Raw genomic sequence first — 19310 nt, forward strand, 5'->3', positions numbered from 1 at the left:
AAACATAAGTAATCCCAGGGAACACGAGTGATCTGGCTCATGCAACTCAGCCAAAAAGGAGTGAAACTCAGGAGTAAAATGTAGTCTTTTAACCCTAAGCCTGGCTGTTTCCTTTCATGTTGATACTGACTCCAAGAGCCAGTGGGCGGTACTAGGACTTGTCCTTAGTAATCTGATAATAATCCCAGGGCCACAGTCTCAGCCTCCAGTTCCCATGATGGTCAGCCTCATGCTCTCATATTACAGGTGATGATGCAATTTTGCCAATCAATGGTCACAGCAGCAGGACTCACCTAATGTTTAGGGGAAGTAGCCAGAGCTCTTTATCCCCTTTCCGGAGAGCATAGTAGCTCACATTTATTGAGTTCTTAGTACATGCTGGGCACTGTTCTAGGCTTTTTACATGAATTAACTCATTAAATCCTCAGAACAAAACCATGAGGCAGGTACTATTATAATATTAGCTCCATTTTGTGGACACTTAGAAGAGATTAATTTGCCCGAGGTTACACAACTAATAATTTTCAGAGTCAAGATTTGAATCCTGGAGCCTGTGCTCCTAACCACACCACCATCTGCCTCTCCTGGGACCATTATTCTTAACTTCTTGGGGTCAAGTATACTGGAGAGTATGTGATTAAAGCCCTGGACCTTCTCCCTAGGAAAACGCAGGTAAGCAGAATTTAGCATATTTCAGGGACTTTGGGGACACCTAAGACCCATCGTCTGTTGACCTCAGGCTTAGAATCTCTATTTATCTCATACATCCTGGAGAGAATTGTCCAAGGACAAAAACAGAAGCGCCGCCAGCGCCGCAGGACTTCGCCCCTGCAAACGTGTGAGGAGAGCTGCGCTGCGCTGGGCTGCGTGGTGACGGAGATGCCAGTTCGCTCGGAATCAGAAACGGTGAGCTCCCGGGACTGCAATGCCCTGAGAACGCAGCCGGGTCGCTGAGCCTCCGGAGTCCGGTAACTGAATGAAATACGCAGGGATCACCAGCCGAACCCAAATCTTGCGTCCCTGCCAGCATCCTGGAGTCCTAAGAGGCAGGGATTGGAGCGGGCAGGATCTCAGAACTCTGGTCCCAGGCGCACAACGGCGGAGTCGCTGTTCCTGGTGCTGAAACACTCCGTCTTGGAAGAGCGTGGCCGCCTGCCCCCCGGTACCGCGCCGCGGCCGCTGCGGGGAACTGTCCAGTGCTGAAAACGGATGCGGCCCGGTCCGCAGGGCTCAGACCCGAGCCTGCCGCACCCACCGGAACTCGGACCGAGCTCCAGGAAGCACTGACGCAGAGCGCAGGGAGAGTCGGAGTGGCGAGCTCCAAGCCGGGCATGGACCTGCAGAGACCCGATTCCTACCAGGGAGGAGCTGGCCCTGACTTCAACGAGCACGTCCTACATAAGGTAAGTATCTACTGTATTTCCCAACCTAACCGTTGGAACAGGCGCCAGCACCAGGAGTTTTCCCCACTCCCCTGACTTTGCTTTGGGACTTAATGAGAAACTAGCTTGTATCTGTGAGTGTGGGAAGCCCTTTCTGTCTGATCCTGTTTCCTGCTCAAAATAGAGATGGGTGAGCTCTTGGGGAAGGGCTGCCTCCAGAGGCTCAGATGGTCAGAAGCTTCATTCATTCACTTAAATCATCTGTGTTCCTTTTTCACCCCCTCCTTCTCCTTGCCATTTATGCCCCTGTATGCCCCCTGGCACCTTTGCTCTCCTAACCCTTGTAGGAGACTGCATTTGTCCCTGTTACGTCTGCTAGCACTGCTAGCAGTGGCCAAACACCTGAATTTCTGGTCAACTTGTCTGAAATTAGAGAAATGGTCTGCAGCAGAGATGAACTGCTGTTTTCAAACCAGACTCCCTCATGGCTCCAGAAAGCTTCCCTCCAGCCATGACTCACTCACAGCCCCTTTAAGCATTTGCTTATTTCAAAGCACTAACACATCCATTGCTTCCTTCATTCAAGTTTCTTATGCAACTCAGTTTTCAGTAAAGCAGGTCTCCCCCTAAGATGGTTGGAGGGGAAAATAGTAGCCTCTCTCAGGATAACAATTTTAATTCAAAATCCATCACTCTGAAATAATCAAAGCCTCATATTTGCCATAATAAGTTGTGGCTCACCTTCCCTTTCTCTGACTTTCCCATGCCCTCCTACTCCAGCCCTTATAATTTCTGCTTTGATAATGCCAGTTCACCTGTTAGTCCCTTGAAAGGCTGTATGTGATCCTGTAGGTGGAGTTTTTTAATCAAAACATCACTTTGAAGAGTCTATGAATGCAAGCTTTGAAATAACCTAACCCAACCTCCTCCTCTATCACACAGCTTTTATTTGAGGAAACTAAAATCCAGAGAAGCAAAATGACTTGTCCAAGAAAGCAAGCTGGTAAATGGCAGAGCTGATACTAAAAGCCAGAAATTACTACTCCACATGTAGTATTCTTTCCTCTATATCCTTACTAAACTTCTCATCAAAGTGTTCAGTCCATGGACCAGCAGCATTGGCATTAGCTGGGAACTTATTACAATAGAAAGCAGAATCTCAGCCCTGACCCTAGAGTGGTTGGATCTGAATCTGCATTTTAACAAGATCTCTAGGAATAAATATGCACAATAACGTTTTAGGTACATGGCTCTGTGCCATGCTGCCTGTTTCTGACACACATGAAAGAAAATCAGCTATTGAAGGAAGCAGGTCTGTAGATCTGACACTCCATGTATCTTCTCCCTCCAGGTCTCTGAATTACTAGGATATAGGGAAGGAGAAAAAAATGTATAACCACTACCCCACTCTAGAAACTTTAAAGCCTCACAGTTTGAAGTAAACTAGAAGTTCTGTGCTATTTGATGTTGTAAAGTTAGCCCAGTAAAAAGTGCATGCGAGGCCGGGCATGGTGGCTCACACCTGTAATCTCAGCACTTTGGGAGGCTGAGGCTCACTTTGGATCACTTGAGGTCAAGGGTTCGAGACCAGCCTGGCCAACATGGTGAAACCCATCTCTACTAAAAATACAAAAATTAGCTGGGCATGGTGGTATGCACCTCTGATCCCAGCTACTTAGGAGGCTGAGGCAGGAGAATTGCTTGAGCCTGGGAGGCAGAGGCTGCAGTGAGCCAAAATCATGCCCCTGCACTCCACTCTAGCCTGGGCAACAAAGCAAGACTTTGTCTCAAAAAAAAAAAAAAAAAAAAGAAAGTTTATGCAAGCAGAGGAACATAATTACAAATCAATTACAAAATTGTCCTGGCAACTAGATATGTGAATCTCTCCAAGTTTATACCATCCTATAAACGTATAAATATTCATTTTGAAAGCTTTAAGATTGGGAGCTCAGATTATTCAAAATATTGATCAGATGTGGTATTTTCTATTTCAATTACCCACACATGAGATGTAGGATGTAGTCCATGAAAACTTTTACTTCCTTTGAGTTTATTGATCACCAAATTGAGAGTGGGAACCCATTCCAACAAGTTCCGATATATTTAGAGGCAAGTGTCTATTTACTACTAGTAAAGGCTCAGTGTCATCAGCTTGGCTGTGTGAGCACCCTGAGAGTGGAAGCCAGCCTTAAGCCTTCTGTGGTGCCCAGCAGAGTGACATATGTATGTAAGGAAAGTTTTCCTTCCTATATAGTGCTGACAACCTCCTCCTAATACCACTTTATGATTGTGCATGATGTTTTATTGTGATCCACTTAAAACGCTTTTTGTAAAGGGGCAGGGCATCAACTTATTTGTATTATTTTAAAAATTACTATGTAGTAGAGTCCAAGGAGTTCCCACTGATTAATTAGTGTCTATTGTCCATGAGAAGCAGGGCTCCCCTCCAAAATTAATTGCTAGGATAAAAATTTTTTTTGAAGTGGGGTCTCACTCTGTCGCCCAGGCTGGAATGCAGTGGTGTGATCTCAGCTCACTGCAACCTCTGCCTCCCAGGCTCAAGTGATCCTCCCACCTCAGCCTCCTCAGTAGCTGGAACTGCAGGCATGTGCCACCATGCCTGGCTAATTTTTTGGTTGTTGTTGTTTTGTAGAGACAGAGTTTCATGATGTTGGTCAGGCTGGTCTCGAACTCCTGGCCTCAAGAGATCCACTCGCTCAGCCTCCCAAAGTGCTGGCATTATGGGTATGAGCCACCATGCCCAGTATGGAGAAATGATTTTTTAAATAGACTTGTTATTGACACATAACAAACACCACTTTGGGAAGCTGAGTCAGGCAGATCACCTGAGGTCAGGAGTTCAAGACCAGCCTGGCCAACATGGTGAAACTTTGTCTCTACTATAAATACAAAAATCAGCCAGGTGTGGTAACACACTCCTGTAATCTCAGCTACTAGGGAGGCTGAGACAGGAGAATCACTTGAACCCAGGAGATGGAGACTGCAGTGAGCCAAGATCATGCCACTGCACTCCAGCTTCAGCGACAGAGCAAGACTCCATCTCAAAAAACAACAACAAAAAAAAAAAAGAAAAATGACAAACACCAAACAATCCTGAATCTTATGTGTCTACCTTGGTGAATCACCACGAAGTGAACATACCTGTGCAATCACTATCAAGAGAAACAAACAGAGCCTTGTCAGCTTCCCAAGAGCCCCCCTCCCACATTCCGCTTGCCACACACCCTCCCCCAGAGATTATCATTATAGAGGAAGAAGTATCATCTTGCATTGTGACAGCGAAGCAGATGTTATGTAGGGTAGTCCTAGAAACTTGCCAGAGAAGAGATATTGTTGTATGATGAAACGAAACTCCAGGCTTGGAATAAGCCAAACCTTGATGTGACTTTGAGCAACATCTGTGAGTCTTACTTTTCTTAGCTATAAAATAGGAATGATAATACCTGCCTTATTATTTTTGAGCAAGGATGTTAGATAATATAATGTAAAGCATACATATAAAATATCTGGAATATAGGAAGCATTCAGTAAAAGTGGTTGTACTGGCTGGGCACGGTGGCTCCCAGCACTTTGGGAGGCCGAGGAGGGAGAATCATGAGGTCAGGAGATCAAGACCATCCTGGCCAACGTGGTGAAACCCCGTTTCTACTAAAAATACAAAAATTAGCAGATGTGGTGGCACGCATCTGTAGTCCCAGCTACTCAGGAGGCTAAGGCAGGAGAATCGCTTGAACCCTGGAAGCAGAGGTTGCAGTGAACCAAGATCACACCACCGCACTCCAGCCTGGTGACAGAGTGAGACTCTGTCTTAAATTAAAAAAAAAAAAAAGAAAAAAAAGTATTAGGGCATGCATCTTGGGCTCCAAAGCGGCTTCAATGGGTGTCACATTCAGTCTCACCTAAAATGATGAGCTTTGTGAGACGAGCAGCAGCTTCATACACAGAGAACCTCAGAAGCACACACACCACGTATTTCACAGGCAGAAGTCCATGGAAACAAACGCACACAAGCCGCCGATACAAAAAGCGTGACTTCCATGCCAACATCCCAGTTCTGACTTCCTAAGTTGAATATCTTTTTTCTCTTGAAGGCAATGTATGGGACATGATGAAATTCATTTATATGAAAAACGTACGCCAAATGTCATCACAGGCATTGTGTAGCCCTTGCACTTTCGCTGGTCCCAGTAGTTGGAGGCTAACCCAGGCAAGCCCAGGTAACTCTTAGAAGATTCCCGGAGGGTGGGCTGGAAACTGGGAACTGACTGAAAACATTGAGCTCATCCATCATGTGCCCAGAGTTTTTAAATAGAGTTGTTGCCACAAATCTGAATATTTGATGCAACTAAATAATTTAAAACAAATGAGCAACTTGGTTGCTCTTTTCCTCAGAGAACTCTCAGTTCTCTCTTGCCACCAGCTTCGAGAGCCATCCAGGGCAATGGTACGGGGTAGGGGCCCTACTGTGCCAGGGTCTGACCTTGAGTTCTGGGAAAATGAAAAGATTTTCATTTCATTTTCACAGAGAGGGCAAGCTTTCGCCCCACATACCAGTGAATTAGGACAAAAGGGCTTCAGTTCAAGCACTTACTTCCTAATTCCCCACCACCAGGGCTCTAAGGAACACCCACATATCAGTCTAACTTCCAGAGGGACAAACAATTCCCAGGACAAAGTCAGTCTCAGAAAGACCGGGGGCAGGGGGCAGAAAAACGCGAGCTGCTCATCCATTCATCCAGGGCTTGGTTCTTGTTGGGTGAAAAGGGATTACCAGGTCTCTGTCTTCCAAAGTATTTCCATTTCCTCCGACCTTCTAACACCTCTTCTGGGTGAAAGGAAAAGGCAAGCAGGTAATATCTGCCACTCTCCCCCATCTCTTGCACTTGTTCTTCACTTCCTTCTACTACCCATCTCATAATTTCTGTGTCCCTCAAAAGTCCACATGCCTCATCGATTCATTCAGCAAACATGCATTGGACATTTCCAAAGCGTAAAGAACTAGGCTGGTCATTATCAAGAACATAGATGCAAATGATTCCCATCTTCACTAAGCTTATGGCCTAGAAGGCATGCACACAAATGGCTATACTTCTATATAATCCCAGAAGTGTCCTAAGAAAGATACAGGTACCTGCAGGAGAATGACCCAGGAAGCAAAGGTCATGTCTGACTCAATTTGAAATGTCCTCTCTTATTTATGGCTTCTGATTAAAGTTAACATCCAGGCTTGGTGTGGTGGCTCACACCTGTAATCCCAGCACTTTGGGATGCTGAGGTGGGTGGATCATGAGGTCAGGAATTCGAGACCAGCTTGGCCAACATGGTGAAACCCTGTCTCTACTAAAAATACAAAAATTAGTCAGGCGTGGTGGTGCACACCTGTAATCCCAGCTACTCAGGAGGCTGAGGCAGGAGAATCGCTTGAACCCAGGAAACAGAGGTTGCAGTGAGCTGAGATCACACCATTGCACTCCAGCCTGGGCGACAGAGCGAGACTCTGTCCCCCCCTACAAAAAAAAAAAAAAATTAAATTGAAAAATGAAAAATAAAGTTAACATCCAGGAGATATAGAGTTCCACAAACGAACTAGCTCCCTCCCCATGGGACTGTCACCCATTAATCCTAGGGAAAGGTCTGGATACAACAGCATTGTCCTTCCCTGCCAGAAAATTGTACAAGGGAAAGACAAATAAAACAGCAAAAGACTATACTCGCCATTCTGTGTTCCTCTCCCATTCTCTATCCCACAGGTTCTTCTTTTATTTTTTTTTCAATGAAACAATGATAATGGTATGCAAATTTGTCCTCAAAGAATCCAAATCCACAGAAAAATCCATGCCCTGTAAGTGAAGACATTTTGTTTTCAAAGTGCACTAGCTCCTGTTCTCGAAAGATTTCTATTGTCAGCTCAGGAACAAACAAGAAAGCCAAGAAAAGCTAGCTGCTCCCTGTATAATATTTCCACTGGCTTGTTTTCCTCTTTTGCTTGCTCTGAAGGCATACAGATAAACAAATGAAGTGTATATTACATCACTGGCAATCTGGGACCGTCTGGGACTCCTTTGGCTAATAGGTCGGTCCTGCCCAGATCCCAGAGCAGGCAGCTGGTGTGGGGAGTGGCACCTGCTAGTTCTCTTAGGATAACCTCAGCAGGAAATGATGGTGACTCAGTTCAATGCCTCAAAGTCGTTTTCCAAACTCTTCAGGCTTTCCTCTCCTAAGCATCCTTCCCTTTAATTTGTGGTCCCTGGGGCCTTTTGTGAGAAAATGTCTGAGACTCACTTGTCAACGTTGCTGCCCTAATGTTTCCTCTCATAAGCTGTTCTGGGGAGTGACTTCCTTCAGTTTCAGGGCAGGAAACTCCACCTGGCTGGGTAGAAGTAAACAGCCAGAGGTGAGCACCAGGCTGGAGAATTGTTGAACTGGGCATTTGAAGTGGATCTAAACTTATCCCAATATGCTTCTTGCTTCCTTCCTCCTCTTCTCAGACAAGAGAAACAGTCCCTAGAGACTGTGAGTGGGAATGGAGATCACAGCTCCTTGTTAACTCACTCAGGCAATGCAGTTCCCAGCTGGGAGTGGCCCTGGACATCCTCCCATCCCTTAACTAGAGGAGGTTTTCTGGGGCCAAGAGAGACAGCTCCAAGCTGGAAAATCTTAACCCCTAACTGATGACACCAGCCCTCACCCTGCTCCTAAAGGGAGCAAGGCCTTGAGTGGTACAGTGAAAATAACTTGAGACATGCAGGGCTCAAGAATTCCCCTAGCACATGGTTCCTGACCTTGATGCCAAAGTCAACTCCCTCCCTTCTCATTTGCTTATTAGCATCTTCTCATTTGCTTATTAGCAGACAGTTTCTAGCCATCAACATGAGGATGTTCTTTAATCATTTGTGCTTCTGCAAACGCACATGATTTTAGGTATCTTAAACCAAGCTGTGTTTAAGTTCAAATTTTCTCTTGCTTGCTAGCCTTCTGCCCCTGGCCGCCACCACACACACACACACACACACACACACACAGGCACACACACACATGCACACATACGCACCCTTCCTCTCATGAGCTGCGGGCAGGGTCAGTGATCATCTGTTTTTGTTCTCTGTCTCCTCTTATCTTTTGTTATGAGCCTTTTAAAAGCAAAGCAGGCTGGGCGCAGTGGCTCAGGCCTGTAATCCCGGCACTTTGGGAGGCCGAGGCGGGCAGATCACCTGAGGTCAGGAGTTCGAGATCAGCCTGGCCAGCATGGGGAAACTCTGTCTCTAGTTAAAATACAAAAATTAGCTGGGCGTGGTGGCAGGAGCCTGTAACCCCAGCTACTTGGAAGGCTGAGGCAGGAGAATCTCTTGAACCCAGGAGGCTGAGGTTGCAGTGAGGTTGCAGTGAGCCGAGGTTGCGTGACTACACTCCAGCCTGGGCAACAAAGCAAGACTCTGTCTCAAAAAAAAAAAAAAAAAAAAAGACAAAGCAAATATTTCTCCTCCTCTTCTTCCTCCCTCTCCTGTTTGATTTTTGCATGCACACCATCTCCCAGCAACTCTGTTTATTAAAAATCAGAACTGCCATTTATTATAACAATAGCCATAGGAGAGAGTCAGGAACTGGTAACACCTTCCCCAAGCTCACATTAAGAAGCCGTGTAAGCTTTGGAAGGGAATAAAGTCTGGTACCCAGTCCACATGAGGCAGACACTCCCTTTCAGCCCCTGGAATCTCCCTCCTCACCTCCCCCTTGCCTTTACCTAGATTCTTCTTCCTTCTCTGGGTCCCACCTCAGGTTTCATTCAGTCATCAGGTGAGAAATATTAAAAATCATCTCTGCACTATAATCTACAGGATCCAGTAAGACTGATAATTGTTCCCAATACATTTTCCAAATAAGCATATGGTTTATTTGTGCAGCATTTTACCGTTTACAAAACACTTTAATATATGCCAAGATATTTTATACTTAACATATGCTTTTTCCAAAATGTTGCTGTTAATTCCATATTAATAGGATGGGGAAACAAAGGCCAGATGGCCAGGCATGGTGGCTCACACCTGCAATCCCAGCACTTTGAGAGGCTGAGACGGGCAGACCACAAGGTCAGTAGTTTGAGACCAGCCTGGCCAACATGTTGAAACCCTGTCTCTACTAAAAATACAAAAAGTAGCCAGGTGTGGTGGCACATGCCTGTAATCCCAGCTACTCAGGAGGCTGAGGGAGGAGAATTGCTTGAACCCAGGAGGCGGAGGTTGCAGTGAGCTGAGATTTCGACACTGCACTCCAGCCTGCGTGACACAGCAAGACTCTGTCTCAAAAAAAAACCAAAAGAAAGAAAGAAAAAAAATGACTTGCTCAAGGTCACAGCCGGCATTGTGGAAGCTGGAATCATTACAGCAGATCCTTAGACAGCACTTGCATGCCAAGTAATATTCTAAGCATTTAGCATCTCTTAACTCACTTAATCCTACAACAATCCTATTTTAATCTCATTTTACAGATGAGTAAACTGAGGCACGGAGACATTAAGAAATTTGCCTATAGTCGAATGCAAGCAAGGTAGACAGGCAGAGGGAGAGAGTCAGGAGAGGACAAGGGGCTTCACCAAGAGGGTCACAGATGGTCACTACTTTAGGCCATTGACAGCAGGTCCATTGTGTGGCCTTCAGCTATGTAGAGCCGGTTTTGCTCACTCACCCAAGAGTGGCTCCACCTCTCCAGTCAGGCTGACATTAATCAGACTCACAAGACACGTATTGCCCTAGATGCCAAGCCACATTATAATCAGGAGATTGTTTGCTAAGCATGAAATCCAGGGAGAAAAATGGAACTTGGAGGATTCAAATGTTTAATTCTATCAGGCTGACATGATTTGGTAGCTGGCTACACTATAGGGACAGCCTCAATCTACAAGCCCACCGGCCCCTTCTACCCTTAGGTCCTCTCCCCGACCCCTTGCCCCATCTCTGCCTCCCTCAGCTGTATATATTTAACTGCCTTGGGCTGGGCAGTCATTCTGTTCTCTCCAGGTCTGTATGTCCTGCAATCCTTTAAGAACCCCTTGCCTTTGAGCTTGAGAATTCCCTGGACTTGACCTGGTTATGATGAGGGAAAAGGAAGGGATGTTCCATCTTCAGAAACCTCTGTCAGTCATCGCCAGAAGTTGTCATTTCACACTTCTTCCTCCATCTCACTCAAGGCCTGTGTCAGAGCCATATGGACTTGGGTTTCAGGGGCAAGAACCATGAAAGAGTAGAAAGGTGATTGAGGTCATTTCCTTATATCCTACCACCACCACCCATGTCCACGTGCTCCCCTTGAAATCTGATATTTCTGCCTGAGAATCCTGAGGATCAATTCACCAAACATTTACTGGGCACCACATGCCAGTTCCCAGGAACAAAACCCACTCTTCATTCCCCAAGGAGCTGAGTCCAGCAGGCTGGGTGGATCAGAGGGATGGCACAGAGAGAGATGGCTAAGGCCACATCTGACTGCAGCCCAATGTGCCACATGGACCTTGGTGCCCATGAAGGTCAAAGACCTCTAGTCTCATATGGTGGGAAGTTGGGCCCTTGGGGACCAGGTCAAATGCTTACTGCTCTAAAGGCTGCCAAATTCTGGCTCCTGGCTGATTGACTGATCTGAGGGGCTATAAAGCCCAAAGTCACAGGATGGGGTCTCACCTCTGAAGGTCAGAGGGCTCTGAGCCCCCAACACAGGGATCCCTTCAAGCCCATGTCCAAGAAAGGAAGAGACTCCTGGTGCACTTCTGAGAAGTGCCCAGTGCAAAGACCCCTGTCCAAGCATGGCAGAGTCCAACACATAGAAACAAAGCTGGATCCCTTCCATGAACATCTCCAAAGACAGAAGCTGAAAAGCACTCAACCACACCCAAAACACCAGGATCCTAGCCCTTGGGATGGCAGCGTGGCACACAAAGAGAGGCTTGGGAAAGACAGAGGGAGAGGCCAGGTGAGCTCTGCAGGCATGTCCTCCAGGACCCGCACTCTCCTTTCCCTGAAATCGGGTATCCTTCAGACAGCAGACACATGAGAACCAGGATAGCACAGGCCCTGGCCATCATCTGTCCTGACTACCACCTGTGCTGTCTACCACCTGTCCTGTTCACCACTGGTTCCATCCACCACCTGCCCCATCCATCACTTGTTCTGTCCACCACCTGTCCTGTCTACTGCCTTCCCTCTTCACCCTCATCCTGTTCACCACCTGCCCTGTCCACCACCTGTCCTGACCACCTTCTGCCCTGCTCACTGATTTTCTTAGAGTAGGAGGCAGCTCATTAGCAGAGAAAGAGAACTGGGCTTTGAGTACCAAAGAACTGAGCTTGAGCCCTGTCCCTGCTGTTAGCCAAGTCTGCATCCTAGGTCATTCCGTTCCAAAAGCACTTTCCAACTTGCAGAAAACTTGCACATAAATCATCCCAGTTGATTTCCCCAGCACTGTGTGTAAAGAGAACAGGCATTATTCTTGACAGCAAAAGGGGAAATCTTATGATCAGGACTCTTGATTTCCAGTGACAAAACCCAACTCAAATCGGCTTAAGCCGAAAAGAGAATTCACTGGTTCCTGTACCAGAGAAACGTGGAAAGTGCAGCTGACATCGAGCTCAGCTGGACCCAGGGATTCTCAGTGACTTCAGCCTCACTCTCTGTCTCTCTCTCTCTCTCTCTCTCTCTCATTTTTCTCTCTGGCTTGGCTCCATTCACAGGCAGGCTTCTCCTTGTGGGGCCCCATCATTGACAGCAGCCCCAGGATCACATCCTCACAGCTCCCAGTTCCAACCAAAGTCCTAGATCCAACACTCACTGGAGACTGAAATTACCACGTGCCCACCCCTGAACCAATACTATAGCCAGAGGGTAGAACACGATGGACAGCTTAAGCCCAGGTCACATGTCCACCCCGAAGGTGGAGTCAATCCCACCCAGTCCTGTGGATCAAGAGTGGAATAAAGTGGACCAGGCATGGTGGCTCATGCCTATAATCCCAGCACTTTGGGAGGTCAAGGTGGGTTGATCACCTGAGGTCAAGAGTTCGAGACCAGCCTGACCAACATGGGGAAACCCTTTCTCTACTAAAAATACAGAATTAGCCAGGTATGGTGGTACATGCCTATAATCCCAGCTACTCAGGAAGCTGAGGCAGGAGAATCACTTGAAGCTGGGAGGCGGAGGTTGCGGTGAGCCGAGATCGTACCATTGCACTCCAGCCTGGGCAACAAGAGCAAAACTCTGTCTCAAAAAAAAAAAAAAAAAAAAAAAAAAAAAAAACAGTGGAAGAAAATGGTTTCCAGGGAAAATGGGATGGTGTCATCTGGAGGCTAGCCATGCAAAAACAACAGATGTCCCATGGTGATCCTGGGCAAGGCTGGGTCCCAGCATTTTTAAATCTTTAATGAGAAGTGACTGAAAAGAAATGAACTGGACTTGTCATAGTCCCACCTGAACTAGGCTCTCGCTGCCTCCCACGTAGTGTCATTTAAGACTGAATAACTGGATTTGGATTATTAATGACTGGACTTGGGAAATAAACTGCTGTCACCCTATGAAGCGATCGGCTTATTGGGGCTGCAGAGCCAGACCTCCCTCTATGGGTGGGAGTAGAATTTTCTCTGAAGGAAATAGATGATCCAGCAGTGGACCATCCTGGGAAGAGGTTAATTGGAGAAGGGAATGAGGATTCAGGAAGCGGAGCTCAGACAGGAATGAGGGGAAGTTCTTCCGCCTCTCTTAAGGACCATGGTTAGCTGCTATGGAGACGCCTGAATTTTTCCATTGCTGGGTAGGGCATGTCAGCCCAAGGGTACATGAACACAGATGAGAAGTGAGGCAGAAAAACACCAAACAAGGCCAGCTTTATGGGTATGCCACCTACAAAGTCACATAAGGCCCTGCACTTAGAAGGACGCTGCATTTGGCTTAACACTTTGCATTTGCCATCTTTAAAGTCTTAATAATATTTGTATAACGATCCCTGTATTTTTATTTTATGTAGCCATTCTTGCTGTCAGATAAAAACCCCTGCTGCAACGTCTGCGCCTGGCTCTGTGCAGTAGTTTTGAGCTATTCCCTGGGGCATCTCTGCCTTCTGATGGCCTCACACCACGCCTAGTTTTGGATGTGCCCCAAGTAACCAGGGAAGAGTCATCTTATGCTTTGGGTCAGATGGCAAAGGAATAGGCAGCACCACAGTGGCATTCACTGTCGAGGGGTGGCTGCATCCCCAGGACAGCATCTGCGAGGGTCACGGGCAGCAGGATGTGTGGCCTGGAAGGCAGATCAGACAGTCGGAAGGTGGATGGGCAGGCAAGTCCTCAGGGGTAAATGGCTGTCATAGAGGCAGGGGAAGAAGCAGACAGGGGTCATGTTTGTGAGCTGAGCATTGTGCTGAACAAACAATAAGGTTGTATTGGTGGCTATTAGTGAATAATAAGAGTCATTATTTTATTTATTTATTTATTCATTCATTTATTTATTTTTTGAGACGAGTCTCTGTCACCCTGGAGTGCAGTGGCGTGCACTCTGCCTCCTTACTGCAACCTCTTCCTCCCAGGTTCAGATCCCCCCACTTCAGCCTCCTGAGTAGCTAGGATCACAAGTGTGTGCCATGAAGCCCTGCTAAATTTTTTCTTTTTCTTTTTTTTTTGTATTTTTAGTAGAGATGGTATTGGCCAGGCTGGTCATGAACTCCTGACCTCAAGTGATCCACCTGCCTCAGCCTCCCAAAGTGCTAGGATTATAGGCATGAGCCACCACACCCAGCCAAGAGAGTCATTATTATTAATATATTTAATTGCAAAATTAAAAAATGAAAAACAAAGAAAAAATTTCCTGAGAATGCCACTGTTTCAAAATACATATCTTAAAAATAAAGATGGGCTGGGCATGGTGGCTCACACCTATAATCCCAGCACTTTCGGAGGCCGAGGTGGGTGGATCACTTGAGGTCAGGAGTTTGAGAACAGCCTGACCAACATGATGAAACCCCATCTCTACTAAAAATACTAAGAAGTTAGTCGTGGTGGGTGCCTGTAACCCCAACTACTCAGGAGGCTGAGGCAGGAGAATCACTTGAACCTGGGAGGCAGAGGTTGCAGTGAGCCAAGATTTTGCCACTGCACTCTAGCCTGGGTGACAGAGCAAGATTCTGTCTCAGAAAAAAAGAAAATGAAATTGCTGTGTAAAAAATTATATGTGTGTTTATTTATACATATGTGTGAGATAGATAGATAGATAGATCCATCATAGGAATTTTGTTACACATATTCTTACCTTCGTTCTTTTTAATCACTACATAGCATTCCATTGTATAGATAAATGAAAATTCATGGTTTATTGTGAAATTTTGAAACTTCATAGAAATGTACAAAGACTAGAAGAACAAAAAGAAAATGGCACATGTACCTACCATCTACATTTACTAAATGCTAACATTTTGCCTCAAAAACAATAAAAAACAAAGGAGCCTCCTACAGGTAGCTGGGATCCACTTTATGAGATTGCCATGGGACAGAAGGTTAATTTGGTTACTTTGTTTTTGTTTTGATGTGGAGTCTTGCTCTGTCGCCCAGGCTAGAGCAAGTAGCACAATCTCAACTCACTGCAACCTCCGCCTCCCGTGTTCAAGCGATTCTCCCACCTCAGCATCCTAAGTAGCTGGGATTACAAGTGTGCACCACCACAACCAGCTAATTTTTTTGTGTTTCTAGTGGACACTGGGTTTCACCATGTTGACTAGGCTGGTCTCGATCTCCTGACCTCAAGTGATCAGCCTGCCTCGGCCTCCCACAATTTTGAGATTACAGGCTTGAGCCACTGCACCCTGCCCTAGTTTGGCTACTTTGAAATTACAGCCTGGTGGGTCTGTGGCACTTTTCTAGTTATACTTCATTTTGTAGAAGAGAAAAGAGATCTGAGAGATATTCAGTGGTTATTCAAGGGCACTCGGCAGGGAATAAAAGAGAAACCCCAACCCAAGTTTCAATTTCTGCTTATCCCTTCCTAGATTCCCAGGGTCCTTAGGAAAGGGAAGGCTTGGACTGGGAACTCCCCCAAACCCCTTTATCACTGACCTCCAGAAATGCTAGTGAAGCCCAGGTGACAATCTCAGCCTGGCCCAGGATAAACACCAAAGCAAAATCAATGCCAATGGCAGACATTCATTCACAAAGTGGATTCAAGACCCTGCATGCAGAGCTGCTCAGATGAAGCAGGCCCAAATGCTGTTAATTGGGTCTTAGGTGCGGAAGAGCCAAACAACAGCATCCCCTGGGGATTTGCCTCCATCAACCCAACTGCAGGGTAAGAAGCCCAGGAAGGCGAGCCAAGTCTTGCAAGCACCAGCACTGCTCCTGGGTGGACTCTCCTTCACTCTACCTCCACGTCCTCCACGTACTCTCCCATCTACCCTCATATCTTATTATTATTTTTTTTTTTTCTTGAGACAAAGTCTCACCCTGTCACCCAGGCTAGAGTGCAGTAGCACCATTTCGGCTCACCACAACCTCTGCTTCCAGGTTCAAGCAATTCTCCTACTTCAGCATTTCGGGTAGCTGGGATTACAGGCACATGCCACCACGCCTGGCTAATTTTTTGTATTTTTAGTAGAGATGGGGTTTCACCATGTTGGCCAGGCTGGTCTTGAACTCCTGAGCTCAGGCAACCCACACACATCAGTCTCCTAAAGTGCTAGGATTACAGATGTGGGACACCACGTCCAGCCTATTATTATTATTTTTGAGACAGTCTCACTCTGTTGCCCAGGCTAGAGTACAGTGGCACCATCTCAGCTCACTGCAACCTCCACCTCCCGGGTTCAAGTGATTCTCCTGCCTCAGCCTCCTGAGTGGCTAGAACTGGGCACGCACCACTACACCTAGCTAATTTTTGCATTTTTTTTTTTTTTTTTTTTAGTAGAGATGAGGTTTTGCCATGTTAGCCAGGCTGGTCTCTAACTCCTGACCTCAAATGACCCACCTGCCTAGGCCTCCCAAAGTGCTGGGATTACAGGCGTGAGCCACACAACCAGCCTCTTATTGTATTTTAAACTGACATACTGTACCTACATCTCCACTGGTTCTTTCCCTTGCCACCTGCCAGACAGCTGGATGTTACAGTGCAAGGATGCAAGATCTCTGGGGAGCAGTCCTTCTTTGCTTATTATTAATTTTGCACAGGCTGTGTGAGGTTTTGAAATGAGTGCACCGTTTGAATTTCACAACTCTTTCCACTGAACTGAGGGCAGGCACTGGGAAGTATAGCTGAGATCAGGGTCTGTGACCTGTTGCTTCTCTGTCATGGAAACCCTTCATGTCATTGATAGAGGGCAGCATTCTGCGTGTAAACGCCAACAAGTGCCAGTGCTCTGCTCTGCTCATAGCAGATTTCTACTACGCAAGAGTGCAGAATGTTGCTTCTGTATTTCTGACCTTGGGGGACAGTCTTTCCCCTCCCTTAATTCTGAGCCCCTCCTCAGAGGTAACTCCAGGAAAACTATTGTATTTATTTTTCATTTTTATTTATGTATTTATTTTTATTTTTATTTTTTTGAGGCGGAGTCTCGCTCTGTCACCCGAACTGGAGTGCAGTGGCCGGATCTCAGCTCACTGCAAGCTCCACCTCCCAGGTTTACGCCATTCTCCTGCCTCAGCCTCCCGAGTAGCTGGGACTACAGGAGCCCGCCACCTAGCCCGGCTAGTTTTTGTATTTTTAGTAGAGACGGGGTTTCACTGTGTTAGCCAGGATGGTCTCGATCTCCTGACCTCGTGATCTGCCCGTCTTGGCCTCCCAAAGTGCTGGGATTACAGGCTTGAGCCACCCCGCCCGGCCTATTTATTTATTTTTGAGATGGACTCTTTCTCTGTCTCCCAGGTTGGAGTGCAATAGTGCAATCTTGGCTCACTGCAACCTCCATCTCCCGGGTTCAAGTGATTCTCCTGCCTCAGCCTCCCAAGTAGTTGGGATTACAGGGGCCTGCCACCACACCCGGCTAATTTTTGTATTTTTAGTAGAGATGGGGTTTCACCATGTTGGCCAGGCTGGTCTCGAACTCCTGACCTCAGGCGATCCACCTGCCTCGGCCTCCCAAAGTGCTAGAATTACAGGCATGAGCCACCGCACCCAGCCAACACACCCTTTCTTGATGCAAGTGTTGCAGACCCTCAGGACAGGACCATGTGAGGATGTGGTCACAGTGGACTACTTGGGGAAGGGGCTTGTGCTGGGGCAGGGGGAATCTGATTGCTTCAAGGGGCCCTTACACAACTAATGAAGAGCTCTGCAGCCCTCATGAGTGACAACATTCATCAGCCTCCAAACAAAGAGGGTCACTAGAGGCCCTCAGGGGAAGACTCACTACACCAGTGGACAGAGACATGGTAGAGAGGATCCATGCCTAGAGAACAGTGTGAACCAGATCCATGGCTGCCAATTCTCAGTCCATACCTAAGTACCAGCCCCTGACCAAGTACCAATTGATGTGTAGGAATGATACACACACATCAGTAGATGTTACCAACTGTCCTTTCTTAGGACATATGATCATCCCGAGACTTGGGGTGCTCAAAGGTCCTTCCTTTTATGAAGTTATGGTGACAATGGATTGTTGAGTAGAAACTTTAAGCAACCCCTCACTTAACCAACTTATTAGGTCAACCAATACCTTCAATCTCTTACTGGAGCACACTGATTAAGCCTGAGACTGAGTGCTCACAGCTGGCGGGCTCTTCTCTGCTCTCATGGTTGCGGTACCTGGTTAACAAGAATGCATTTGGGCCCATACTTGCTTATGCTGGTCATACGTGTTAATTAGAATGATGTACTTGAATCAATTCACCCATAAACAAAGAAATTGGCCGGGCACGGTGGCTCACGCCTGTAATCCCAGCACTTTGGGAGGCCAAAGCAGGGGGATTACCTGAGGTCAGGAGTTCCAGATCAGCCTGGCCAACATAGTGAAATCCCATCTCTACTAAAAATACAAAAAAAGTAGCCAAGCATGGTGGCAGGTGCCTGTAATCCCAGTTACTTGGGAGGCTAAGGCAGGAGAATTGCTTGAACCTGGGAGGCTGAGGTTGCAGTGAGCTAAGATTGCGCCATTGCACTCCAGCCTGGGTGACAGAGCGAGACTATACCTCAAAAAATAAATAAATAAATAAATAAAATAAAAAAGAAAAGAAAAGAAAAAAAAAGGAATTTAAACAGAAAGACTATTGACCAATAAAATAAGTAAAAAAAAGAGAACTGTTATCTCTACAAAAACTAAACTGAGTGCTTTGGAAAGACTGTAAAAGCCTGTCACTTTTAAAAATGCTATCAAATTAGGAATGAATGAGAGAACTATAAAATATTGGAAAGAAATGCATAAAAATGAAGAAAGATTTTGCAATCAGGTGGCTTCCTAGGTTTCTAGAATTTATTGCTTCATTTTAAAGAAACTGGAACTGAAACCCCAGGACCATGAGTGTGTGGTTTGTGCAGGAAAGGCAATGGGCCCCACTTTTCAGCAGACTTGTAAGCAAAGCAAAGGCTTTAGGTCTACATCAAAATACTTGCTAATAACTACACATTTAGATATTTTAAGTCAAAATAAAACATGTAGAGGAAAAATAGGCTGGGCGCAGTGGCTCACACCTGTAATCCCAGCACTTTAGGAGGCTGGGGCAGGTGGATCACTTGAGGTCAGTTCAAGACCAGCCTGGTCAACATGGTGAAATCCTGTCTCTACTAAAAATACAAAATTAGCCAGGTGTGGGCCGAGCATGGTGGCTGACTCACACCTGTAATCCTAGCACTTTGGGAGGCCGAGGCGGGTAGATCACCTGAGGTCAGAAGTCCAAGACCAGCCTGACCAACATAGTGAAACCCCATCTCTACTAAAAATACAAAAATTAGCCAGGCA

At 46.4% G+C, this 19310-nt stretch overlaps 1 protein-coding gene across 1 annotated transcript in view; it reads left to right on the top strand.

Moving 5' to 3' along the window:
- Window positions 1-867: 867 nt before the first annotated feature.
- Window positions 868-19310, top strand: part of RAB37 (RAB37, member RAS oncogene family) — a 76124-nt gene continuing 57681 nt past the window's right edge. The window contains exon 1 of the mRNA XM_033182077.1: window positions 868-1403. Within this exon, the coding sequence (XP_033037968.1) occupies window positions 1332-1403 (72 nt within the window). The 5' untranslated portion in view covers window positions 868-1331. The remainder of the gene's footprint in view (window positions 1404-19310) is intronic.

This window comes from Trachypithecus francoisi, unplaced genomic scaffold (assembly GCF_009764315.1).
Source record: "Trachypithecus francoisi isolate TF-2019V2 unplaced genomic scaffold, Tfra_2.0 Lachesis_group20, whole genome shotgun sequence".
NCBI classification, from domain to species: domain Eukaryota; kingdom Metazoa; phylum Chordata; class Mammalia; order Primates; family Cercopithecidae; genus Trachypithecus; species Trachypithecus francoisi.